General features: G+C 36.3%; 2 protein-coding genes across 4 annotated transcripts in view; one reads left to right on the top strand and one right to left on the bottom strand.

Moving 5' to 3' along the window:
• LOC5565233 (focal adhesion kinase 1) overlaps positions 1 to 26,703 on the bottom strand; it is a 322,375-nt gene that overhangs the window by 131,622 nt on the left and 164,050 nt on the right. The window lies entirely within an intron of this gene.
• On the top strand, positions 23,988 to 25,148 carry LOC5566635 (oligodendrocyte-myelin glycoprotein). Its single transcript, XM_021849319.1, has 2 exons — positions 23,988 to 24,095; positions 24,157 to 25,148. Exons 1-2 carry the CDS (start codon positions 24,016 to 24,018, stop codon positions 25,016 to 25,018), a joined length of 942 nt encoding a protein of 313 aa, XP_021705011.1. The 5' UTR covers positions 23,988 to 24,015; the 3' UTR covers positions 25,019 to 25,148.

Here is a 26,703-nt window from a genome sequence, read left to right as displayed (position 1 = left end):
AAGTATGAAAAAATATTGAAATACTGACTGCAAACGGTTTTCTGTAAGACTAACATTAGAAATTTATGCAAGTAAAATCATAACATATTCTTAATTTTCTCTTGTCTCAGATTCTTCAATTAAATAGCCGTTAGTAAAGCGTCCTTCATTTACATCTATGTCAGTTTCCTGGTTAGATGTTTTTCAAGAATGAGCTCATGTATTTTTCAGTACATATGTATTTCTCAGTCGTACATTCATAATTTAAGACCGGCCGGATTTATTTTTCTATTTTTATTAGTCCAAAATTGAACAAGCCATCAAAATTAGATATTGTTTACTCCATGAACAAAATGCCGTCCATATTTACTTAAGAAACTCATTTTGAACAGAATGAGCTTGGCTCTTGATCAGAACACAGTTTACAAAACATGAGCAGAGAGCTTAGAAAAATCAATAGCAATAGTACTTAGATTCAAAATATTACGGGCTACCATCAAGTTTGCTAAGTTTGCATTACTTAATTGATCACGTGTTTTCGTATTTTGTGATTTAGCCATGTAATGACCTACAGCCAATGTGAACTTTGCTCATAATCACGCATTCATTGGCTAAGAACATGAACATGAACAGATCATGTGCAAATACGTCTCTGCTTTACTTCAAACAGATGTTAACGTATGAAATTGATGTCGAAAGCTTTATTGAAGCTTTTCAATTTGTTGTAAACGTTTTTATTTAATATAATATAAATTTATTCGTTCTACATGTGTAAACACTATGAGAATATAAAAAAAGCATTCATTTTGTCGCAGACAAGTTTCAATATCAATCGAAAATATGTATATCTTAATGAGTTCTCAATTTGCTCTGCATGATAGTAGAAACAGTTTTCAATTTGCTGTAACTGGTAGCAAAATAGTTTTCAATTTGATTTCAAGGGAACAGCTTCAAATAATGCCAATATTCTTTCTAAATCACTCTTATGCCAAACGACCATTATGTCAAACAACGATTATGCCAAACAACACTGGGAAAAAATACGGCACTCCAAATAAGGAAACAGAGTCATGATTTCGGAAGGAACGTGTATTTTTATGTTTTGAAAATACACCATGACTTAAGGTCATGAAATCATGAACCACTTTACTGTTACGCCAGCAGTACGTTGCTTTTTAAATTTGCAGCAAAGAAAAGTGTCAATTTAATCATGAGATCATGAAGCATGTATGTTGGAACCATGAATAAAATTCATGGAAACATAGGAAACATAGGCTTGAGTTTTTGCGAAAATCACGTGGCTCTTTTAATACAGTAGTTCAAAATTGTGAATCTCATCAAGTAGCCTATGTTGGGTACATACATTTTTTAAATCAGTAGTGTCATTCAAGGCTGTAAATGCGGGAAATAGAACATTTTTCTACAGTAGAGTGATTCCAAGCAACAGCACCAAAATTTGGTAAATTTTTTAATTCATTTTTTTCTATTGAGCTGAAACTTTGCACAGTTTTCCAGTTCCATCTAAATCGTCATTTTCCGATATCAAATCTTCAAGTTGAGTCACGACTAACTTTTCAAAAGGGTGTATGTGAAAATGGTTCAAAAATATTCAAAAAGCTGCACAGCAAAAACGGTTCGTTCGATTGTTAGACAACTAAAGAAACAAAGTTAGACAACTAAATAAAGATTCCAAAAAAAAAAAACACACACAGTAAAAAAAATTTTTTTTTTGCATTAAAAAACATCATTTTTGTCACAATTTGTCAAATATCTCAAAACCCTATCGGAATACCAACGTAATTTTTTGAGGGAAAACGGTCCATTATATTAGCTATCTACCATAAAAATTTGGTGATGGTAAACCAATAAACGTTATGACATTTCAAACATGTCACAATTTTCACATTTAGTAGAAAAAAAAATTTTTTTTTCGCCGTAAATTATTACGGGAACCGCAGTTTGTTGCTGATTTTATTGTTAAGGGCCTTGCGTGAATTAAACAAGTCGTTTTCATGTATTCATTAGTATTATGTATATTATATGTATAAATATTATGTATAAATATTATATGTATATGTATATATGTATAAATTAAAATGAATTAACAGATTACACGAAAATATTTTTTTTTACCAGGATATTTTTTTTTAGAGTATGATCGATGAGTTTCTAAATGTTATATATAAACTTTAAAAGTTTTGGATTTGGGTATGCGTTATGAGATCATGAAAACATTTTATTAATACTTATTTATTTATTTATTGTTATTCAATTTGTTTACAATATCGAACACTTTTGCATCATTATCAGTACAGTTCGAGTATAGTTTTGCTTTAATTTTATTTTCTGACAATGGAATGAAAAAGTGAAATTTTTGGGTTCCTTGGATCGTTTTCGCGTTATTATATTGCTCGCTGAGCTCTGATGCCGTTAATTCGTACTCTTCAGTAGTAGTAAAACAAAATGATAATTTTGTTAAATCTTCTTCTTTTCTGCGATTCGCCCAATCAAATAGTTCTTTTGCAGTTTTAATTGGATGCTCACGTTCTTTGGCTAAACTTGCTCTTGTGGCCATGCGCTTTATGGTTCCTCCAATAGCATCACAAGGACCTTTGCCATGTGACGTAGCAAAGAAATGCCATTCTGCATCAATTCCGTACTTTGATTTAAATTGACATAGGCTCGAAAAATTCTTACGGTTTTTGTACTGCGATGCTGCTCCATCAGACATGAAATATATCTTTCTGATTTCTTTATCCTTATCAACGCGTAAAAAGTTAATCATTTTGGCAATGAACAAATTTACAGATACTGAGTCGTGTCTTAAATCTTCGGAAATTACAATAAAACTAAAATGTACAATTTGCGTACTTCCATTGAAATAAATAACGAATGGATGAATTGTAGCTTGTTGTACGTTCCAGTGATGGGACTGCACTTCATCTTGCAATACAAAGCTATAGTTTTCAGAAAAATCACAAATGACTAAAAATTCACCATCTTGTAATGTATTTTTCGTATTTTTGAAAAAGCGGGATTGCTCTGTTTTAATAAAGTCGTGAGGAATTAAACTTTCTAATTTCAAGCAAAAAAATGACACAAACTCATCTACAGGTTTTACAATAGTTTCTAGGTCACACCTATCCGTGGTCACCCATTGCTCAAATGATAACTGATCAATATAATTTTCTTCAAACTCAGCGAATAAAGTATTTTCCAATGATGAAGAATCTGGACAATCCGAACAAGATCGTAGATAGCAATTTGATGTTGTATTTTCACACAAAAGACTACCAGTTAACATTTTAATATCCTTTGATAAATTGATTATTTTCAAACTATGTAAGATTAGGTTAATATTTTCGTGTGTTGTGCACACACAAACATTATGTGTTCCTGAATTGGATAGAAGCTTGCATTGCCTTGGACGAAGGCTTGCAAATGAGGAAAAACCTACCTTAATATTTTCGTTAATTTCCTTGAAGCGTGTATACGCTTCTTTCAAAGTAGTCATCATTAATCGTTTTTGGATTGCTTGACGCTTTCCATCTTTTTTTACAGATACATAATCTTTTTGGCCAGGCATAGCTCTACTTACTTCATCGTCTTCAAAATATTGAATTATTTTTTCTTTTGTCTCATCTGTTAATGAAGTACTCGACCTAGCATTTTTGGTTGCAAGACAGTTATTTTTGAATTGTTTTGCCTCTTTTGCTGTATTTCTATTGGTTTTGAACTCATCAATGGCGTCTTGAATAGACCACGAGCTTGGCAGCATCGATAAAATCAATAATTTTTCTTTCCTTGTCGTGGCTAGATTCGAGAACCTTTCCTTCATATTCATAATTACCTCATCGTAGTCTGTATTTTCCACATCCTCAGGTCCTAATTTGGAGAGGTTTCTTCGTACAGCTTCGTTGATTTCACGGTATTTTTTCTCGGGATAATTGACGTAACCCATCTTCGTCCATTTAATCGGAGTCACTTTTATTCCAGCTATCCCTTCGTTGAAGCGTTCGATGTTGACCTTCTGGATGCACTCATCTTCTGATTGATTTGTTGAAACAGATGTCGCTGATGGTACCGTGGCAAGACTATCTGCACTTGGTACTTCTGGTAACTTGTTGGTAAGTTGTTGTCGGTGCATCTAGTAATTCTTCAGTTGTTGTTGTTTTCGAACTTCCTGCAACCTGATCCACCGATGATGTACAGATTGCCCGTTTGTCAACGTTTAAACGGCAGGACGTACAAATGCGTAATTTTGTATTCATTGGAGCATAACCAGCCGCTTTCAGTTTATCTATGGTGCTTTCGGTGAGATTTCGTAGCTCTTTCGAACACTTTTTTTCTGCAAACGGCCTGCAACAGTTGAGAAAGCGACTACTCATGTTGCTCGTTAGATTTTAATAAACAAAATCACTTTTAAGTTTTTACTGACTAGTTTGGTGTCGTTTGCTTGACTGAAGAAAAATGTTGCAATTAAATCTTTTATAACCATAGTGGTAGTATATTTTTAGCTTTTTCGTGAGTATGTTCATGGTATGTACCTATCATGTTTTTGATGTTGTTGAAGTTACTCGCTTTCTCCCAAATATGATTAACAAAGTCTATTCTCTTCCAAGGCGGGTCTATACCCAGGTGTAATCAGATTTTAACTTTGTGGAGAAAACCAGCGCCGAGAAAACCGACCTGCTTTACGTATACTAGATCACCTGGGTATAGACCCGCCTTGTTCTCTACGAGGTAAACTTTTTGCAGGTAAACTAGTCGTATACCTGTATAGAAAACTTTTTTTGTAGCTTTTGTCTTCAATATTAGATTTCTTATAGGTTTCTTTTATCAAAAGGTTTCAACACTATTGAGAGAATTTTTCTTCAGTTACGTACAATAAAAAATATGACACTATCAAGACTTTAGATCACAACACTGGATCGCGTCTAACTTTCTAATAGATGCTATAATAGTTATGAATAATTAAATAAAATATCATGAAAACAACTTGTTAACCTCATGTGGTACCCTTAACAAAAAATTCAGCAACAAACTGCGGTCCTAAAAAAAATTAACAATGAAAAAAAAAAATTTCACTAAGTGTCAAATTTGTGAAATATTTGAAATGTCATAACTTTTTTGTTTATTGGCTTACCATCACCAAATTTTTATGGTAGATAGCTAATATAATGGACCGTTTTCCCTCAAAAAATTACGTTGGTATTCCGATAGGGTTTTGAGATATTTGAGTTTTTGTGACAAAAATGATGTTTTTTAATGCAAAAAAAAATTTTTTTTTTACTGTGTGTATTTTTTTTGGAATCTTTATTTAGTTGTCTAACTTTGTTTCTTTAGTTGTCTAACAATCGAACGAACCGTTTTTGCTGTGCAGCTTTTTGAATATTTTTGAACCATTTTCACATACACCCTTTTGAAAAGTTAGTCGTGACTCAACTTGAAGATTTGATATCGAAAAATGACGATTTAGATGGAACTGAAAAACTGTGCAAAGTTTCAGATATTTTTGAAATGGTCGATCAGAATCGACTTGCATGCCTCCGTGGAATCCCTCAGTAGTTTTGGGTTGCCTTTAGCAACGGGTGTCTTGCTATTTCCAAGGCATTTTGCCTACAGCAGCAATGGACCCACGGTAATTATACTCCGAAAAATGACATTTGGCAGTGACGTCATTCCTATCGTAAACTCGAACGAGTGCAAAAGAAAGCAACGCCTGCTCTCCTTTACTATCCTAAAGGCCTTATGCTTGACGATAGGAATGACGACACATGTTTTGATGAAAAATCGTTGTTTACACGTGGGAATAGCCTACATTGTTTGTCTACCATGCAATGGACCTGTGCACGGGTTCACTATTTGACGTTTTAGCGGTGCCGTTCACTAAATGGACGTTTGAGCGGTACTGAATTCACTCATTGCCATGGTCCCGTAAATTAAATGGCACCACTCAAACTTCAAATAGTTAACTCGTGCATCGGTCCATAGGTGTGGGTTACACGTTCGAACGAAACGTGTAAATTTCTGTAACATATAATGTACATAATTGGAGCGTGGTATATCATGGATATTTACATGATATGTCAGGTAAACTTCAATTATATGTCATGTAATCCAGCAGAATTCTGTGTGGTTACGTGACATATGACACATATTTACATGATCTCAGACTTAAATTTACATGAAATCATGTTTACATGGCGTGAATGAAGTTTACATGACGTGTAAAATTCATTATTTTTAACTGTGTGTGATTTGCTACGCTTGCCTACTGTAGTGTGAATTCCAGAACTTTTCCCAACCCTGATCAGAACCAATAGACTGACATTAGTTTTCTTAGCCACGTCACTCCTAACGATTTCAAATATCATCTGAATCTGAAACGATACAAATGTTTCCGTTTCTTCCATATGATACAAAAATGTTCGTTTATTATATAATTCATAAAATAAATCATTTTATCGTTGTTGACTCTTGTATCGTTTCAAACATCCAACTTTGCAGAGTAGGCTTAGCCATTATATACTAGATACATTAAGAGAGCAGGAGCAGTTTTTTTGTTCAATATTAAGAAAATTTACACAAAAAGTTGATATTGTTTTCCAACTGAAACACATTCAACACATTTTCATAGAATTTTGACTTTAGTTTTGAACAGAAAAACTGCTTTTGAAGTTTCGATGATGCCGATGATTACAATGATTGATCCTTGAACGTTAATGCTGACAAGAAAAATGATAGAAGTTATCGATTTCAGGATTTTTTCAAGCACTGGCTGTGTATGAGTAGACTAGGCTCTATAATGGCTTCGACTAATTTCGAAGCGCAATTTGATCGATTGAAATGATAAGGGTTTTAAAATCTAAAGACGAATTAGGGGTTCTACTTACAACATATGTAGGATGTATTGAACTGATTGCTTTTCATAACTTACCTGAAATGAAAGAAAAAAAGAATTATTTGTTTTTTTGCGTAACATTTATTAATACCTGAGTCTCACTATGGCTTATCAGGTGGCCAATAATAAAAAAGTGATGTGCCCCAAATTTCAATTCTTGTTCGCCATTTCATTGTAAACATGTCTGCTAAGAAATCCCCTAAATATTAGGGCATGATTTGCATTGCACACTCAGATACGAGGTGCCAAAGTTGAGCCTATGGAGAAAAACTTGTTTTTATTAACAAAAACTATGGTTTACTCAAATGAATATAACTTTTTTTTATAATACTTACGTAAAATGTTTTTACACCATTTGAAAGCTTACAAAAAAAGATTCCAAGAAACAATGAAAAAAATGAAAAAAAAAAACTTCAAAATAGTGGCTTTTATGATGTTTTTTTATAAGGCGGTTAAAAAATCGAATAAGCTTATAGTTAACACATCGAGTACTTTTTTGTCCCAAGTTGTCCCAGGCTTAAATTCAGTTGCAAGGGTACTTTGAGATGTAAACTAAAGGATCGTGAAGAATTGAGCTGCACAAATTTGCAGTTTTTTAATTTAAGGCTTTTTGAATTTTTCCAATATTTTTAACCATTTTCTATTGAAAACAGCTAAAACTAATTCAGAAAATAAATGAATTTCGCTCAATCATTCATATCATCATTTCTATGTAAGTTTTAATATTTATAACGGTTTGCACAACGTTAATCGCATAAATGGCTTATATGAATTATAAGTAACAAAGTATAATATTTCGCTATAGGCCTTATTCAAAAGTTAGTTTTGAAAACTTGTTTTTGAAAATAAAACATCAAATTTGTATCATAAAACTCATAAATACGACATGAGATGGAAAAAATATTTTTGCAATTCCGTTGCAAATTAGCCTATTTTTTATTAAGTGAATGGGCAACATAACGGCCTACTTTTCCTACCAAAAGAAACAGTGCTGAAAAGTGCTACTTTTCAGCACTAATATCAGTATCGAAAAGTAGCACTTTTCAGTACTGTTCTGTGAGTTATCAAAATGACTTCGGATTGCATCCATACGTTTTATTCAATTGTTCTGAGTTTCTAAACAAATTAGTCAACTAGGTCCTGATTCTACACCTGTATGACGAACTGAATTGAGCCGGATTCTAATTGTAGATTTGGATTTAGAATCAGAAGCTTTGAGGGATTTTGTGTTGAAATTGGATGTTCCTATAGGCAGTAGAATATGTAAGTGCACTAGAAGAGAGACGGGAGCTTTATGGGACGATTCGTCCAGTGAACGTAGGGGCAGTAGTTGAATTGGTCCCAAAATGATCGGAACTTCATGTTCCTACACGGTTTGTGTAGGAAGATTGGAGCATGAGAAATTGCTGTACAACACAGAACAATATTTCATGCGGCGTCTTACCTTGCCCGTTCACGAATTAAGAATATAAGTACATCAGTATGATTTCGGGTGATGCGTGAAAATTTGTAACTGTCATACTACTGCATCACAGCCTACCTGATTGAAAAATATCGAGTTGTTTCAACGGATGAATGCCATGTGAATTCTCTTGAAATATGATTGTGGTCCTATAAACTGAATTTTTCGTAATTGCAAAAAATGTTGTATGCAACAAGGTGCAAAATGATGATTTTTTCAGCACTCGTCGTATTTATCCAACTCGGCAAGCCTCGTCGGATAAATGTACGACTCGTGCTGAAAAAATCATCATTTTGCACCTTGTTGCATAAATAACTTTTTTGGCCGCCAGTCTGTATGGAAACCGCCCATAGTGAGTTTGTATGATTTCTATATGCTTATCGTTGTTATGTTTCTGAAGAGAAAAGAAGTTCAAGTTGAGCAAAAACCAAAAACAGCGATTCAACTACATTTCATTATCAATGAATCTTAAACATGAAAGGTGTAAACTGCTGTACTATCGATCTATGACTGGTACTGGTAGCATACTGTCCAGTATATTGAGCGGTACTTTGAATCCGATACAGACTTTTCTTAGATTTTGCTAGAGACGATTGCAAATCCAACTACCTTCTGTGTATTTCATGATCATAAAATTATACGGTTGCGCTATTTTGATTCGGATCGTTTCCCGCTTCTGGTTCGCTCGTGCCGCTGGCTGCAGCGGCCACTCCACGATTTATATTTATATATTAATCCCGATCATTATTATCTTGGGCCCCATAAAGCAATAGACTTTCATTCCGGCTATCGGTTTTATTTCCACTTGAAACACGAGCTCCCACGTCTCAAGTGCATATCTCAACGCCAGGGCGCGTAAGGCAATCCATCATTTTGCCGTTGAATCCTTCCAAGTCACCTAGTTGGAAAATGTACAGTGTTGGACAATACATACGTCACATTTTTTATTTTTTATACAATTTATTTCTGAAAATTTATTTTAAATCTTAAACAATTTAGAACTAGCCCTCCAAAGTTGGCAATTTTGAATGCAGAATCGAAAAGTTACTAACGTGTCGTCCCATACTGTATATATTGACTTCAAGATTTGATATTATGCAATATATGCCTACCTGACTTGCTAAACCGAACATTGTTTTCTGCTGGAAACAAATTACGTGTCCGATCTAATCACGGGAACCCGCTGTTCCAAGTTGCATTTACGCTTAGAAGACATCTGGCATTACATTAGCATTTATAGCAAATATTTCAACTAGCAGAAATAGGCTTTTTCACCTGGGAAATAACGTGCTTCGTTTGCCAGTGTTTATTTCATGTCGTCTGTTTCACTGGTAGCATTCTCCCAGAGGAGAGTGATTAATGGTTTAACCCTAGTCACGACAATTCGCGAAATTCAGCACCCGTTTGAATTCGCTTACCAATAGGAACATCGACCCGCCGTTAAAATATGCCGTGATGGCTCAAACTTGTCATCTTTCTTTATTTTTCTCGACAACCATCCCACCGTTCTTTTTTCCGTGGCAAGAGGCAATCGATTTGAACTTTCCTTCTACTATAAGACGATCCCATGTTTGTGTTTCCATTTGTTTGTTTGTTTGCCGGACTCGTGTTTGCCTTGACTGCTTGCCTGCACCCTATAGGGTAGATGTACCGATATTCGCCGTGGTGCTAGTATTCGCCATCCCAGAGTACATACCGTTTATCGACACAAATAGGCATACATTGTGTAGTGTTCGATAAATCACTTTAAAATTATGAGCATGAGCATGAGCATTGATGATTGTACAATCCGTAGTTGCTACTCCGTGATTGACAAGAATCAGCGAAATTGTACAAGGAACCAACCGATGTAGCTAGGGAGTAGCATACCATCTTCAATGTACATTTTCGAGGACTCTGAAATTAGTAATGTCAATAACGGCGCCGGCCACGTCCTTACGGTCATCGGGGAAGGAAAGGAATGTTAGTGTGACATCCATTGTTACTAAAGACCGAATATACCTCTGCATCTTCATGGTTGCCACGGGAAGGTGTTTTGTTAGTGGGAGGGCTTCAAAGCTACATGATCAGGATTCACCTTGGTAAGTGATGCGATTCATGTAACCTCTGTTTAAAAAGCTATCTATCAATGCGTCGAAATCTTAAACATCGAACTATTGAAAGGTTTGAATCTCGAAATTTTATAAAACATGAATAAGCGCTTATGTCAACACTTAAAGTAACGAATTATTCATAGTTTGTTATATTATGATACAAATGTGTTTATTAAAAGCATAAAACGAGCTCACCAATTGGTAATCCATCCTCGACTGAACAGTTAAAATCACAATGTCAACACGTATAAGCAGGAATATAAAATAATTACGAAAGGGCGCGAATGAAATGCTAACTGAAAAAAAACACTCCGAGCGCACGAAAATGAATCGGACTGCATAAGGCTTCGCAAAGCACTGGGCAAACAAACGAAGCCACCGAAAAAATACTCCGAGCGCGCGAAAATGAATCGGACTGCATGACGCTTCGCAAAGCACTCTGTAGTGTTCGATAAATCACTTTAAAATTATGTGGCTAAACATACAAACTGGCTGAGAAAACAATAAAAATAAAAAAAAAAATCTGATAGTTTCTGCTCCTCTACACCTTATATCGCAATGATGTTCGTAAATTCGTCGTTATGAAAAATCCATGTATATGGTGGATTCAGAAACCAAAATTTGAAACATGACGAATACAGTTATCGTTTACCAGTGATCCATTATTCACCACTCCAATTTTCAATACAACAACGAAGCTTCCGGCCAGTTCTTATATCATTCTTGCTAAACAAGTTTTGAAGGCATCCGTTTAACGTATTGAATAAATAAATCCTTAGGGAGGCAAATACTGACACAACTACCCTTCCAAAGTGCTTTCCACTGGAAAGAAATGCAGACTGTCGTGTGTCTAGCGTCTTTGAATAACAAATTGAGTTGCATATTGCATCCATTCGAATGGTAGTGGAGAGTGGCCGGAATGCAAAACAACTGCACGCCTGCCGCCACTACTTAAATGGGGTGCGGGAACGGTTATCGGGGAGAGGCATCGTTTAACCGGGTGAGAATAGCAATTATGACGTGAACAACTTCATCGGGAACTAATCGTGAGAGTGAAAAAATGGAAAATATGCTGGTTGAGTTCAGTTTTCATGATATCTCTGTTTGTATTTCTGTAAGATTTACCTATTTAGAGGAATATGGTTCAATTTGAAACTTTTTTCATTCGGATCTTAAAAAAATTCTGAACACACTATAGCACCTCTTTTTATATTCGAACCTTCTGATCAAAATCTCAATAAAGAAAATTAAAAAAGACTGTGACCCACGCTCTCCAGGTCCTTCCATATAGCTTGCTGCGCCCCACGCTTTCTTGTTCCATCCGGATTCGTGCCGAACACCAACTTTACAGGGCTGCTGCTCAGCATTCTTGCAACATACCCTGCCCAGCGTATCCTTCCAGCTTTAGCCAACTTCAGGATACTAAGTTCGCCGTAGAGTTGAGCGAGCTCGTGGTATATTTTTCGCCGCCATATACCGTTCATTTTCACTAGTGCTGCTGAAAGAGCTTTGGAAGAGATGTTCAAAACCGAACCCAATTCAATATTGACGAAAATGCAGATGGGACTGACTTGCGATTCACGGCAGCGTAGTAGGCACGACTTCCACTGATGATGCGACTTCGTAGTTCCCGACTAACCTTGTTGTCAGCCGTCAGCAAGATTCCGAGGTAGACTAACTCGTCCACCACCTCGAAAATATCCCCGTCTATCGTGACACTGCTTCCTAGTCTGGTCCATTGTCGAGTGGCCGTCGATGTAATCTGCATGATAATTTCCCACGAACTCGTTTGCTATAGGTGATAGACGACGGAAGAGAATCTGGAATAGCACTTTGTAGGCAGCGTTTAGGATAGTGGTTGCACGATAATTTTCACACTCCAGTTTGTCGCTTCCACTCCACTCCGCGTTTGTTGCTTCCACTCCTCCGGTAGCTTTTTAGTTTCCACTGTCTGCTGTGTTGCCGTAGCCAAAGCCTTTGCTATCCTGACCTTCTGTGCCTCTGTTCTCTGCGCCGTTCAGGTGTTCATCATAGTGCTGCTTCCATCTTTCGACCACCTCTCGTCCGTTCGTCAAGATGCTCCCATCCTTATCCCGGCACAAAGCCTTTGCGGGATGTGTTGAGCTTCTGAAATAACTTCCGCGTTTCTTGAGAACGGTGCAGCAACTTCTTCTCTTGGCATTTCACCTCTTCCAGGCTGCGCTTTTTGTCCCGGAATAGATGGATTTGCTGTTTCCACTTCAGTCTTAATCATTCCACGTTTTACCGCGTACCATGCTGCAGCATTGCAGCCCGCGCTGCATTCTTCTCCTCCAAAACCTCCTGCCACTTCTAGTCGAACCAAACGTTTCTTGATCTCCGTTTCATATATCTGACAATGCTTTCGGCAGCATAGTTAATGGCTGCTTTGACTGTCCTCCAGCAGTCCTCAACAGGGGCCCTATCGAGCTCGCTCGCATCCGGCAATGCTGCCTCAAAATGCTGCACGTACGCATTGGTGATATCCGGTTGTTTCAGTCGCGCTAGATTATACCGAGGCGGGCGTCGGTACCGTACATCGTAGTTGGCGGATAGTTTTGGGCGCAGTTTCACCATCACCAGGTAGTGGTCGAAGTCAATGTTAGCGCCACGATTGGTTCTTATGTCGGTTTTGTTGAAGAAGTTCCGTCCATCGATCAAAACGTGGTCGATTTGCGATTCTGTCAGCTGAGGTGATCTCCAGGTGTACCGATACGGGAGTCTGTGCTGGAAATAGGTGCTGCGAATGGCCATATACTTGGAGGCGGCGAAATCAATCAGTCATAGGCCGTCTCGTTCGTCAATCGTCGGTCTGAACTCCTCCTCCTGGACAACCTGAGCGTTCAAATCTCCTATGATGATCTTGACGTCGTGGCTTGAACAGCGCGTTCGAGCTGCGTCCTTGTCATCATCTGTGCTTCCGGAATGAGAGCTATGCACGATTATGATGCTGAAATTGAAGAACCAGTGATCCTCAACTTCCACATTCTTTCTTTGATCACCCATCACTGTAAAAGCTGTTTTCAGATCACGTGTTTTGCCACAGCTCTGATAGATTGTATGGTTACATCTAAATTTTCGAACTACCGATTCTGTCCAGCACACCTCCTGCAGCGCTACGATGCCGAGCCCGCGGATCTCCAGTACATCGAAGAGAATTCGTGTGCTCCCAATGAAGTTGAGAGATCTGCAGTTCCACGTCCCGAGTTTCCAATTACAAGTCCTTTTACATCGCGGTGGTGACACCAACCCCCTTAATTTTCAGAAGACCGGTTGCGCAGTTTAGCTTAGAGTCCTTCTCTGTCTCTCGGACAGGAGACTAAGGACCACACAAAGGGGTATATTTTATTCTTTCAGGTACGCGCAGTACAAACGGTACGCCATGCCCAGCTATAAAACACCGATTGTAGAATACTTCTATAGAGCTTCATCATTTTTTTCATTCCTGGAGGCATTTTATGGTTATTACTGTGGATTAATGTAGAAATCTCTGGAGTAGTATTTGACGAAATTCAAGAGTAAATACATGAAAAAATCTATGGAGCATATTATGGGAAAGCCTGCCTATGCTTGGAGGTTTTCTTAATAAAATTCCTGCTTGAAATCTTAAACATTTTATGGGATCATTTCTATATAAATCCTTGAATTTGTTTTCTCTGTTCGGATGCGCCACTGCGACCAGTAATTAGATCTATTGTGGCATTACCCGTATCCTTAGTGTATAGTGCATGACGCATTACTCCATTTCCATTGATAGGTAATGAAGCATCGATTTCTGTACAGTTCTTGTTTTGATTCCTCAGATATTGATACAAATCGACTATGATGAAAAGGTCCCGCTATTTACACCCTTCATAGAAATTTACATCTCAGCGAAGGCGCGTCCCTTAGCAAACATAATCCAAGAATTTCTGAGAAACCAAATTAGTACTACTGATATTTGACCATGCAACGGAACTCTAGTCCCATCCTTGTTTCGCTTTTAGTTTAGTCCCAGAAAAATACTAGAAAAAAGGGGCTTTATGCTAGCAGCAAAACCGAATCAAGCTAGAAAATTTGTTTAGTAATCAGAATTCACGTGAGTCCTTGAATTACCAGTACTTACAGTCCTTGTTGAGTTAACACTTATGATTGTTATCCTGGCTTCAAATGTAGTCTCGGGACTGACCAACTCCGAGTCTTTAACCATCTGCTAGGTAAAATAGATTAATTTTCAGAAACTGTTGCCAGTAACAAGGACTTTGTACCGCGAATCCTTGAATTACCAAAACATATTACCCTAGCCCGACAAACAAGATGAGACTAGGGTTCAAATTGGTAGATCTTACCCCGTAACGCACCACGAAAAGGTGATCTACCCGCGTTACGGGTAAATCCTTGAATAATATGAACAATTTCTGGTGTGGTTACTCAGGAATCTCTGAAAGAATTCAAATAAGTGGTTATTTTGTTATAGTTCATACAGAAGAATAGTTAGATAGCTCTCTGGAGAAATCTCTGGAAGAACTCCAGTAGTTAGGAATAGTTCTCTGAGGTATCTCTAGACAATTTTCAACGAAACCGAGAATCGTTGAGCACTCTCACTTGAGTCAAGATGTTTCTACTGTTTGAGGATCATGATGATTATCATCATGCTAGAGTCTGATTCATTCCTGTATAAACATTGATATTTATGAATTGCAATTATTGCATAAACGTTTCAACTTTTTATATAGACTTGTGCAATCTCCGAAAAAATTAAAACATATCTAGTAACTTGCCGAAGAAACACAGTTTCTATCTCTTGTGGTTTATCAGGAGATATAAACTGTGTTAAAAAATAGCTAAAAAAAATACAATAAAATCTACGGAAATGATCATTAAATAATTCAATATGTGACTAAGGTAGGCTAATATACAAAGGAATATAAAGAGCATACCTAGTTTCAAAGCGATCGTTAATGAATCATCACTTCCCGATCATGAACACAGCTTTCAATGGCTAATCCACGGGGCAACCAATTCTTTGATGTTCCATTCGGTAGGGTGTCATAATGAGTGGGAGAACCACATGAAACACATCTCCACTGGGAGAGTGGATTAATCCGCTTTTGATGCTTTTCTCCATTTCATCACTTTTCATCTATCTAAATAGCTACACATCAGCCGTACTAAGCTCTCGCGGATATTTCCTACTCGGTTGTACTTCAACTGTCTACATATTGGTTACAACCTAACCCACTACCGTAGTCCGGGGTTACATTGAATGTTTTTTTATATTTTCTGAAAATTTCATTTGAAAATGCAAATGTTGAAAGTTTAATATTTTTAATCAAGTACTGCCACTCATCACATTTTCATTGATCACCCATATAAACAACAATGTTAGTTATTAAAATAATGAAACCTGATGCCGAATATGAAGGTCAAAAACTTATTTAACATTTTAGTTATATTGAAATTGAAAACATCTTGAACTGTGAAATGCGCCTAAGAGTGGATAATTTCCTGAGGCAATTCTGCAGTCTTCATAGAAAATCATTAATTTTGTTAAATATAAGATACTAATGAAAATGTTGACATCGAAATCGTTTTTGGTGATGCAATTTTTAGTAAAAATAGCATTTTTATTGCTTATTTCATTTTGTCTTCCATAATCATTAAAATCATTGCTCCTAAAAGTTGAAAAAAATGTAGCAAAAAGCCTAATTTCATAGGCTTATGCATATAAGAGAAGCACCATTCCTGCATTGAAAATGTTCCATCGTTAAATGTTGATATGATGAATTGATTTATGAACTTTTTACGAGGAGGGTCATTTTGATCAATATTACCCCGTATTACGGCACCTCATATTGGGCCACGATCTTATTTTGGATAAATTTGATCGCTCGGAATCGGGCGACTTGTGGGAAAGCAAACAAAGTGAATACAGTAAGGCAATAAATTATGTTCCGTAATGGGTCTTTAAAAGCGTTGATTTTTTGTCGGTGTTTTGCTTTTTGGTTGGTGCTGTGGCTGTCGTCGTACTGTCTGGTCCGAATGGAAACGGACGAATAACCTTGTGATGTTTGTTCACTGGACTACTTTACCTAGTTGTAGGTCTTGTTACCTACTACTTACTACTGGAAAACGGTGGTTGGTCTCGAAAATTGAGCCGTTTTTATTACTTTTTTATTATGGCATTGAATGCAGTCGTCATCAATTCACAATCTATCTGTTGCATGTGAAATAAGACCGAGGCTTTGGGTGTTTGCTTGTTCTTTCTTTTGATATGCAAAACGGGAAACAGTTGTTTTTTTTATTTTATCTTCCACCATTATTTTAAAACATTTCATATTCTAAAAAACTGTATCGTGGAAACGCTCATTAACGTACGAGATGGTATGTAAACGCCGTGGCGCTCAAAAACAACATTGATATGTGCTTTATTTTTAATTTTTCTAATTTGGGTATTCAATGTATTTTGGGCCTCTATATATTTTGGACCCTCTGGACCATTCTCCATTAAATTTCGCAGGTCAAATCAAAAGGCCCACGCAGTTCGCATGTCATTTGGATAGATAGGACTGCTTTACACTTACATCATCCGTTTGGGCATGGAAATGTCTATGTTTTGGCTGTAATTTATTAAAGTCAATCGGTTCATCAATGCAGTGTTACAACACGTTACACACAGAAATTAAAACCGTCAGATTTTTTTCGAATGTAAACAAACACAAATTACTGTGCTAAAAGCGTTGAATTCCTTCGGTTTTATGTGGTGTGTCCAAAATAATGAACAACACTGCTTTTGGACTATTTATACATATCACAAAGACAAAGTTTTTTTTTTCTATATTTTGGCATATGTTTTGACTTGGTTGCGCTGTGCAAAGTTTCAATTGAGGCAAATTCCCAAAACCTCTTCCTGAAAGGGTCCAAATACGACCGTTAACCTACTTTTCTTTATCTTTCCTTGCCTTCTATCAATATGTATTTACTTTCTTCTACAGGTATACCAGCCATCTTTAACTCGTATAAAAACTAGCTTGATATCTTGCTTGCGAAGCATAACGGACAGAGTGACAGTGTTTTCAAATGATGTTTTGTATTTGTCAAAGATGTCAATCAGGAAACGCCCATAAATGTAATAATAATCATTTTTTGGAAATTTTTTAGCACCTCTCCTACTTGTAGCCTTTTTTCTATACTAATCCGTGGCTTGTTATCAATTTGCTTTAGAATGAGATTTGATGTCGCTAAGTCGGAGACGTCTTGGCAAGTAAATGCACACATATCCTCTGTCTACCTCAAGTTACGGTACATATAGACTTGGCCGGGAATAGCAAAGTTCTTGATTTTGGTATTCTTGTTTGCGATTTGATCTAGGTTCACTCTCCAGCCTTGTTCCTGAAAGGAATATGAATATTGCCAGTATCCAATCTACGGAGTATACACAAACTACGCTAACGCTAAGCTCATTTGCTTTAGAATGAGATTTCTACACGCTAGAAAATAACTGACTGTTTTAAATAGAAATGTGTATGTATTATTAGATATCGGATGTGACGTGTTCCATCAAAATTTAACTAAACTTCCTAGACTTCAAATTTTTATAGATCAAAACTTTACAATTGAAAAACGGTGCATTTGATTTGATTCACGAAGTGTTACAGGAAATGACAAGCACTGGAAGAAAAATCAAAGTGAATCTACGTGTGACATAAACCTGAAATCAAGCTTTAAAATTGTTCTCGGATGGGCAAATGCACGAAATATTTTTTAAACTATTGTTTATGTGCAAAACAGGTCGAAATAGAAAACTGTTGAGACTTTGGGCGGCTCAAAATGTTAAAAGGTTGAGACTACAGACTCCCATATCTTCCTTACTTACCATCTTTACGATAAAAATGTTGTTTTGTGAAATTTTCAGCTTTCTTGGTGGCGTTTTAAAGGGCGCCCAAAAAACGACGCTACTTTGAAGAAATTTTGAAATATGTTCTAGATATGAGGGCAAATTAATCTCTGAGATGAATTTCATCAGATATTTTTTTTTGATGAGCTTCGACTGAGGTTAAACTTTAGTATTGATTATAAAATTAAAATTTTAAAACCCTTGAAAAAGGTGCCAAACGGACCGAAACGTCGGGAAAAATTAAAAAATAGCGTTTTTAATTCCCTGAAGACTGCTCAGCCAACATTGATTCAATTTCATCAGATAGCTACCAAATAGCATTTCCTTTCAAGGATGCTTAACGTTTTGTTGGCATTACAGGCATTCCATGTTTTCTAGTATATAGATGGCTAATGATGATTGTGAACAATTTTATTTTAAAGAAGGTCAGTTTTGCATAGAAATATACACAGTTTTTGAGGTGTTTTGCTATTGTTCGTAATGTCAGTACTCAACAATCCGCTGGTGCTAAGCCTAAATGCAATCTTTAAATGTTAAAAGTGTAGTGTAAGCCTAAGTGTAAATACTGATCTCAATTTTGGAATCATACATCATTACAAGTTCATTTTGTTGCTCATAAAACCATTTATTTTCGAATAACGTGCTTATTTAAAGGTAATTTGGCTTGTTTTTTATAACTTATGTTTCGCATATTTAGGCGCATAATGCAGATATGCAAAGTTTAATTTTCACAATAAGATGATGACACGAGTTGTAAGAATTTCGACATCATTTTTAGATACAGGAGATAACAAATTGCGTCATATAGTTTGGCGCCCCTTGAAACCTGGCCAATTACACGCTACGGCACTGATAACAGTTTCCGTTCGATTTTGTCACGGTTTGTTTTTGGCTCGGTTAGATTTTGGTAGCACGAAATCGGTCGATTTAGACAATATTCATTTTAACGCCGTGCCTAAATCGAGCTGGATTCTAAATATGTAAGAATCGGGCAATTATTATCAGCAATTTGTACTACTTAGCCTCTCTACCACAAACTCCCAAAAAATAATATGATTTTACGTTCTTTGAATGCACACAAAAGAAGCGAGCCGAATGACGTATATTTGTGTCGATTATTAAATACTGTATACGCTTAAATTATTTTACTGGAATTCGTGAATCTCAACAGCCGAAAAGTTTGGTGAATTAATTAACGGAGTTTTAAATTTTTACAGTGTTCGGTAAAATTTCACCGGAATCCGTTTCGATGGAATTGCGGTGTTTTATTTCACCGAACTGTTCAGCTGTTGAGATTACGGTGAAATTTACGAATAACGGTAAAATAATTTAAGTGTGTGTAGTGTCTGATTCGGGAAATAATGATCGTAGTGCCATCGATTTTGTATCCTTTACCATGTAAAATTGAACAAATAACAGTGAAGGTCTAACTGAAGAATTCTACAGATAAAGCGCGCAAATTGTTTAGAAAACTAGTTTAAACTATCCTAAGGTTTATCATGTACCAAAAAATATAAAACCCGACAGTTAAAGTTAGCCATAACTCTAAACACAAAGCGAACGTATCATTTTTCTCCTGAAGAAGACGACATACCTGCGTCGAAACGTCGGGTTGAATAATAAAACTCGTTTTTCTGGTTTTGAAGACATTCCGATGTGCCTTCCTTGTTCTCCATATAAAATGTTTTTAGCGGTCATTTTGGTTTTTGGTCAATTTATCAAAAAAGTAAAAACAAGGCTTGTAATAAGGTATGGGGGCAAAATGAACACTTGCGTGAGATTGAATGATTCAAAATAAATTATGACTGTCAATGGTTCCGATATGTTAAAGGGCTCTCCCTTAAGGTGATTATAGAACGAAGCCACACCTCAAATTTTCAAGAGCACAAGACTTGAAAACAAAACAGCGCTCCGAGTTGAAAATTTATCCCACTGGTCACCACCAGGGTGGTAGGTCATTTGGCATAAAGTCGTTTAGCATAAAGCCGTTTGGCATAAAGTCGTTTGGCATAATGGTCATTTGGCATAAAGTCGTTTGGCATAATGGTCGTTTGGCATAATGATAGTTTGGCATAATAGTCGTTAGGCATAATGAGTCTGAAACCAAGAATTTCTCAATTTTTCGTTTTTACGTTTCTATTGAATGTTTCTGATGACATAAGGCTTGTTTTGGAGTCAATTGATAAAAAAAGACATTTTATTCAAAAATCATTCGCTCTTGAATAAATTTAAGCATATTAGGAAAGTTATTGCCAATAGTATTTCATTATTTATCCAAAAATTACCCTTCTTTCAAGTAATAATTCTTCTTTTGAGTTTCGCTATTGGAACAAATTTTTGCACTGAAGTTTTTTATATATTTAGCACAAATTAACCCTTCTTTTAATTGTTCTATTTTTTTTTCTGAATATGATGTAACCATCATTATAGGTATGAAAATTGTTGATTTAAAATGTCAATAAATTTCTCCTTCTTTTATGCATAGGCTGTTCTTTGGAACTATATTTTTAAGGTATTTTTTTGTTTCCAACTGACAAAGAGGCATCAATCGATAAAATTAATCTACTCAAATTATCAGCGAAAAGAGAAATCGATTACTGCAGTAACTTCGATGGGTTGTGCTACTTTTCTCGAAAGCCAATTTCTCTAATGTTAGTTCCACGAATATCCCGTTTCCCCGTCTAGCCCACATCCCCGAAAAGTTTTAAGTACTCATAATTGTCGTAACTTTATACATTTCAGGGTGACAAACGAACTGACCATCTAATATGCACCCTTTTTTTATTTAATTGGCGGTTCTTTCGAGTTTTACCGTCCTCAGCATTTTTGCCAACATGTGTATAGCCTATAATGACAGAATATGTCCTTCTTTTGACTGTTTATCGTTCTTTCTCGTCACCACTTTTCGGGGAAACCAGTCATTCGGGGAAATGGCATTCGGGGGAAAGTAGCACAACCACTTCGATGATTCTGAAAGTGCGTTCAGTTTATGTCTTTTCGTTTTATCATGCCGCAATATGTTTTGGCGTCCATTCTTCTATAGGTTTGATTATAAATTCTGCCTTCTTTTAAAAATAGGCTTTTCTTCATATTTATACTGTTTTAAATTTTATTATTTAGTAAAGCTAAATGTTAACCATTTTTATATTTTGCTGTTTTATCAATTCTTGCTAGATGTGTTGTTAGAATGATGATTACTTTAGAACCTGCCAATATTCAAACGCGGTATCTCCTGTACAGAATTTATAGTGAAACGTTTTGCCACAAATATTTTCTTTTATAGATGTGTTGTTCATTTGAGCTATGATGTGACAAGATTTTGTTTTGCGTTGGAGCCTTAAACATTTTAAACGAAAAATAATCTGCTCTCGTATATAGGCTTTTTTGCATTAAGTCGCATTGATAGATCTTTTGATTAAAGCTTTTGATATTTTGCAAAAAAATTCCATTCTTTTATCAAGTAATTTTCATCGAGAGTTACGTCCAAATTGGGACAGAGCTTGATCCGAAATATTCTATAAGCGTTCCCTTGATGAATAACTGCGAACTTTCTTTGCTAATTTACTGTTTTCAAATATGTACATCGCAACAAGCTCAAAGATACTCTATTTTCTGATATGTAGAGACCCGTCACGAGTTTAGTAATGTTAAGTAATGCTCTCTTATGTCACAACAATTTTTGACATTCTTAGCTTGGAAAATCTCTGAACGAACACCACGCTTGTTTAGAACCTACCAAAATATTTTGCTATGGGCTCGGTGGTATTGATCTCGGTAAAAACTTAGAAAATGCTGATATTTATTTTAAGTCAATCATTATGCCAAACGTCCATTATGCCAAATGACCATTATGCCAAACGACTTTATGCCAAACGGCTTTATGCCAAACGACCTTATGCCAAACGACTTTATGCCAAACGGGGTACAATCACCACCAGCAAGCAAGCAATCTGATTGATTTTCAAAGCGAACTGTTGTCAGATTATCCAGTCTTGTGCACTTGAAAATTCAAAGTTTGGCTGCGTTTTACTTAAATATAATAGCTAAAAAGAACCTTTCTTGGTCCGTTACTTTGCTCAAAAATAAGATGCTTCTACCGCCTTGCTCATATGCCAATTTGAAACTGATAAAAACTTAAAGTCAAATTTCAAAGGACAAAGGCTAAAAATTAACTTTGACATTGTCCAACATTTCGAATGCGATACAGATTTCATGCAGTGAAATAAACTTTCGGTGAAATATGCATTTTCGCAGAGATTAAGGGGGTGTCCATTTCGCCCGGTGTGTCCATTATGCCCCTAACCCCCCCTACTCAAAGACGGCTGCATCGAAGTGCTCCATTTTTTCACAAAATTATCATATTAAGGCTAAGTAGCCCGTCATTCGTTTTGGCAACAATGATTATTTTTCAGCTTGCATTTCAAAGTGATAAAACTCAGTCTTGATAGTTTACATTGAATTGAAAAAGTATCACTGTACGCGCTAACATGCATAAAGTATGCTGATACTTTTTCAGCTGTGTCAGTGCAAAACCAACTGATTTTAAATGTGACGTATTTTGTGAATAATTGCTTCTGAACCAATAAAAACGCCAAATAACATATTCGGATTACATATTTCATCGATTAAGGCGATAAAACTAGTATTGGCCAAATTTAACTTTTTTCCGACTATTGTGCAGTGGTTCAAGGAACTCATGATAAAACTTGTAATGTTCATCATTGAATTGGAGCTGAAAATTCGTAAAGTTCGAGTTCACCTGCTGGGATTTGGTTCAGGTCTATGAGTTGGCATATCCTTGAGGAAGGCGTGGAATGGCCAGATTGCTCCAGAGAGCCCTTCCAATACTTTTCATTTGCTTCCCTGCATTACACCAACATAAATTGAAATATCAGCAGTGTAGTTGATCCAATATGGTGCATGAAATCGTTTAAGGTTTGGTCTTGCTAAAGGCGTTAAAAGCAAAATACGTTGTAAAGAAAATTATATAAGTACGGCAAAAGTTAAATTCTATTTCTATTAGATCGTTTGGAATTGTTTGAAAAATCAAGTAGACTGTAGATATTCAATCTTAAAGATTCAATGATACTCGAGTTGAAGTCATGAATAAAAATCTAATTTCACATTAAGCCCACCAGTATATGAAATATCAAGTATAGCAGTCGCTTTGTGTGCAAAATTCTTCCAAGCAACTGATTTTGCATATAGCTAACGACAGCGCCTGTGCACTTCTAAAGCGTGCGATAACGACTCCATTCCAAAAAAGGAACTGACCGCTATTAATTTATCATATTCTTCGGTCACTTCCCTTTTGCGCAGCGGACTTCTCGGTTGGTCCCCGATGATGATGGTGATTATGCTGCTTTCCATATATGGCGATAGCCGAAGGCGTAAAATTCGATCGTTCGATTCTCGAGATTTTCTGTACTTTAGCTACAGGAAGTAGTCAGAGTTTAAGTACAAGTATCAATGACTTAGATGACAGGAATGTGCAGATGGCGTTTGGCATGCTTTGCAGGTCAATTGGCCATATTAACGCCAATTGAGATTTCCTTAAGAAGTGCACCGCTGTAAGTGACAACGTGGCAAATTGTAATCAAGAGCATGTCGTGTGCGCTGATTCATTGTATTAGCAAATTAAATCCACCGGGGCGTGAATCTATTTGGTGAGCTAGGAAATTTCATGATCTTCATTCTAGTTGCAACTTTGCCACCGTACGGACACACAGTATTCAGGATGATCATTTCCAGCACTTTATTGTGGTTAGTAAATATGTGATGTGTTGTCATAAGTCTTACCGATCTGGTTTTCATCAAATAACAGGATATTTGTTGTGATCACTGCTACTGCAGCATCTCCAATGCAATTCAATTGCACAACGTCTGGTCAGAGTATCTGTGAAATCACCAACATTATCATCACAGAGTATACTGATGTATCGGAGTGGGAGTTTCCTGATCATCCTGAAATTGCCTTTGGAAGCCACCCGGCGCTAGATGACTCAACTATCATTACAATGGTCTCCAAAGAAGTGTCAGAGAAGCTGACAAACACGCAAAGCATCCATATGCAAAACGTTTCGTTGATGACGTTCTTCCTATGGGAACATCTCATCAGTCTGGATGTGTCGTACAACTATCTCTCCGAACTTATAGTAGATCCTACAGCGATGTACAACTTAAAGTCCCTAAATATGCAGCACAATCGTCTTATGAGCATCGATTTCCTGAAAGGCCTCTACAAACTACGTGATCTGGATCTTAGTAATAACTATCTGGAGAAAATCGACCTCTCAATTTTGGATCCTGCAAAAGATTTGGCCACCCTCAAGCTCTCGAACAACCGAATCCGAACGATTACGACGTCCTTTGGAGATATGCTGCATTTGCCACGTTTAACAGTGCTAATGTTAAACCACAACCAACTGTCCATCCTGGATGCCAGCCGATGGCAATTCAACGTTCTTCAGGATTTGTTCCTGTCCAACAACCGCCTATCCTATATCAGCATGTGTGAAATACAAAACTCATTTCCTCGGCTGCAGTCGCTTTACTTGGATGGAAATCAATGGGAGTGCTCTAATTTGAACAGTACCGTTACCCAGCTCCACGAATTGAGTGTGAAATTGGTAAGTCACACTTCTCACAACTGTACGGAAGCCATCGAAAATATTTGTTGCTCATAAGCAGCAACCAAGGAAAATGTACAACTCGAAACACAGAAGCGGATTGTTGAGTGTTGATCCAGAACCAGTCTCGTGTAATTTGTCAACCATAAGGTCACTCCTAATAAAAAAGTTAATATATTGGTGCGCAGTTTGGACTTCCATTTGGCTAAACATCAACTTCCTTGCTTGTGCATTGTGTCCGCTTCGTCTTATCACACCTGCTTAATCGCATTACTTAGTGTCACATTCCGCGCCAATTAAGTGCAGTTTAATTTTGGAGCGGAATGTCGCCTGGTATGACAAGAAAAATCGGATCATTATGTTTTGCCTTCTCTCGGTTGGTCTTGTGGTGTGGATATTTTGGAGCTAAAAAAATAAACTGGTTCTTCAGTAAAGGATAATGTGGTTCGAAATGACTGACAGACATTTCAAGAAAGAGTTCTAGATTGGTATCAAAACAGATTAAAAGAGTACTCTACATAATATCTTTGAGAATCTGAAATGTGAATAATTGTGTTCTGTTTTTGTTTTTATAGTTTGGAGATAAGTTTTCAATGAAAGTGTATACTACTAATTTTCAAATTTCGTTTGAAGCACATTCTTACACATTTTTACTGCTCAAAATATGCTAAATATAGAAACAAAAAGCTTTACCATTTTATTCTTTCTATACAGAGAGGATGTGCTATTCAAAGGTTTTTACTCATCATTTGCTTTGGAAGAATTCTGGAATTTTAATCAAAATAGTTAAAAATGGCACTGTGGAGTTTTTTTTCCGATAATGTTCTAAATTTTAGAACCTTTTCATTATTTACATGCTGCTGTATTTCAACGTATTGGCGACGCAATTAGTGCACGTGCTTTGATTGTGTAATAGAAATCAGATTGTTTGAAGATCCAGAAAGAAGAAGAAGAAGAAGAATATTGTTTCAAGAGTCGTGTCTATTTAAACAGTCTCAGTGTTGATTTTTCGTTCGATATATCAAACCTCCTTAACATGAGTTCTAATTATTGCTGTTTCCATCCTCTTCAAGCGTTGTTAGATGTGGGTCTTACCTGCAGAGAAAACAAAACGAATTTGTGAATTAAAGTGTTAATTGAAAAGTAGATTGATATTAAAAATTACCTAAAGCAATGATCTTGTGAAACAATTAAAGGATAAGGATAATTTTTGAATTCAAAGAGGATTTACATCTCTGAAACGTATCGCATTGATTTGTCCAGGAATAAATCCTGTGATCTCCATAAGGGAAAGTCTTATATTTTTTCTCAGGACTCCTCATAACATTTTAAGCATCAGATTTAGTACTGAAAAAATCTCTGAAAATAATTCCTAAGACATCTTCGAAAGAGTTTCTGTTTCGAAGATGTCTTAGGAATTATTTTCAGAGATTTTTTCAGTACTAAATCTGATGCTTACTTCAGGTTTCACTATCAGTTATCTATGAATACCGCTAAAATATCAGAAAATTATGTATCCTGAATTTTTTCAATATTTTGTTATATAGATTCCACAAGTTTATGCAAAAGATGTTAGAAAAAATCATGGAGAAATCCTTTAAAGAAGCTTTTGAATGATTTTATGGAGTACTTATAAAATAAATTATTCAAGAAACACCTGGATGTATGTACGAAACATTTTTGGAAAAATATATAGAAATTTCTGGAGGAATTGTTTCAAACTTTAACTGAGAGGATTCAAA

Source organism: Aedes aegypti, chromosome 3 (assembly GCF_002204515.2).
Source record: "Aedes aegypti strain LVP_AGWG chromosome 3, AaegL5.0 Primary Assembly, whole genome shotgun sequence".
Taxonomy (NCBI): Eukaryota; Metazoa; Arthropoda; class Insecta; order Diptera; family Culicidae; genus Aedes; species Aedes aegypti.
Note: the sequence above shows the minus strand (reverse complement) of the source record. Positions and strands in the feature narration are given on the sequence as shown.

What these genes read in the sequence shown, in the direction of transcription:
- LOC5566635 (XM_021849319.1), top strand. Translation starts at nt 24,016, where the DNA reads ATGATCTTCATTCTAGTTGCAACTTTGCCACCGTACGGACACACAGTA. An exon ending in ATTTCCAGCACTTTATTGTG is followed by an intron (nt 24,096 to 24,156) that starts GTTAGTAAATAT and finishes ATCAAATAACAG; the next exon opens with GATATTTGTTGTGATCACTG.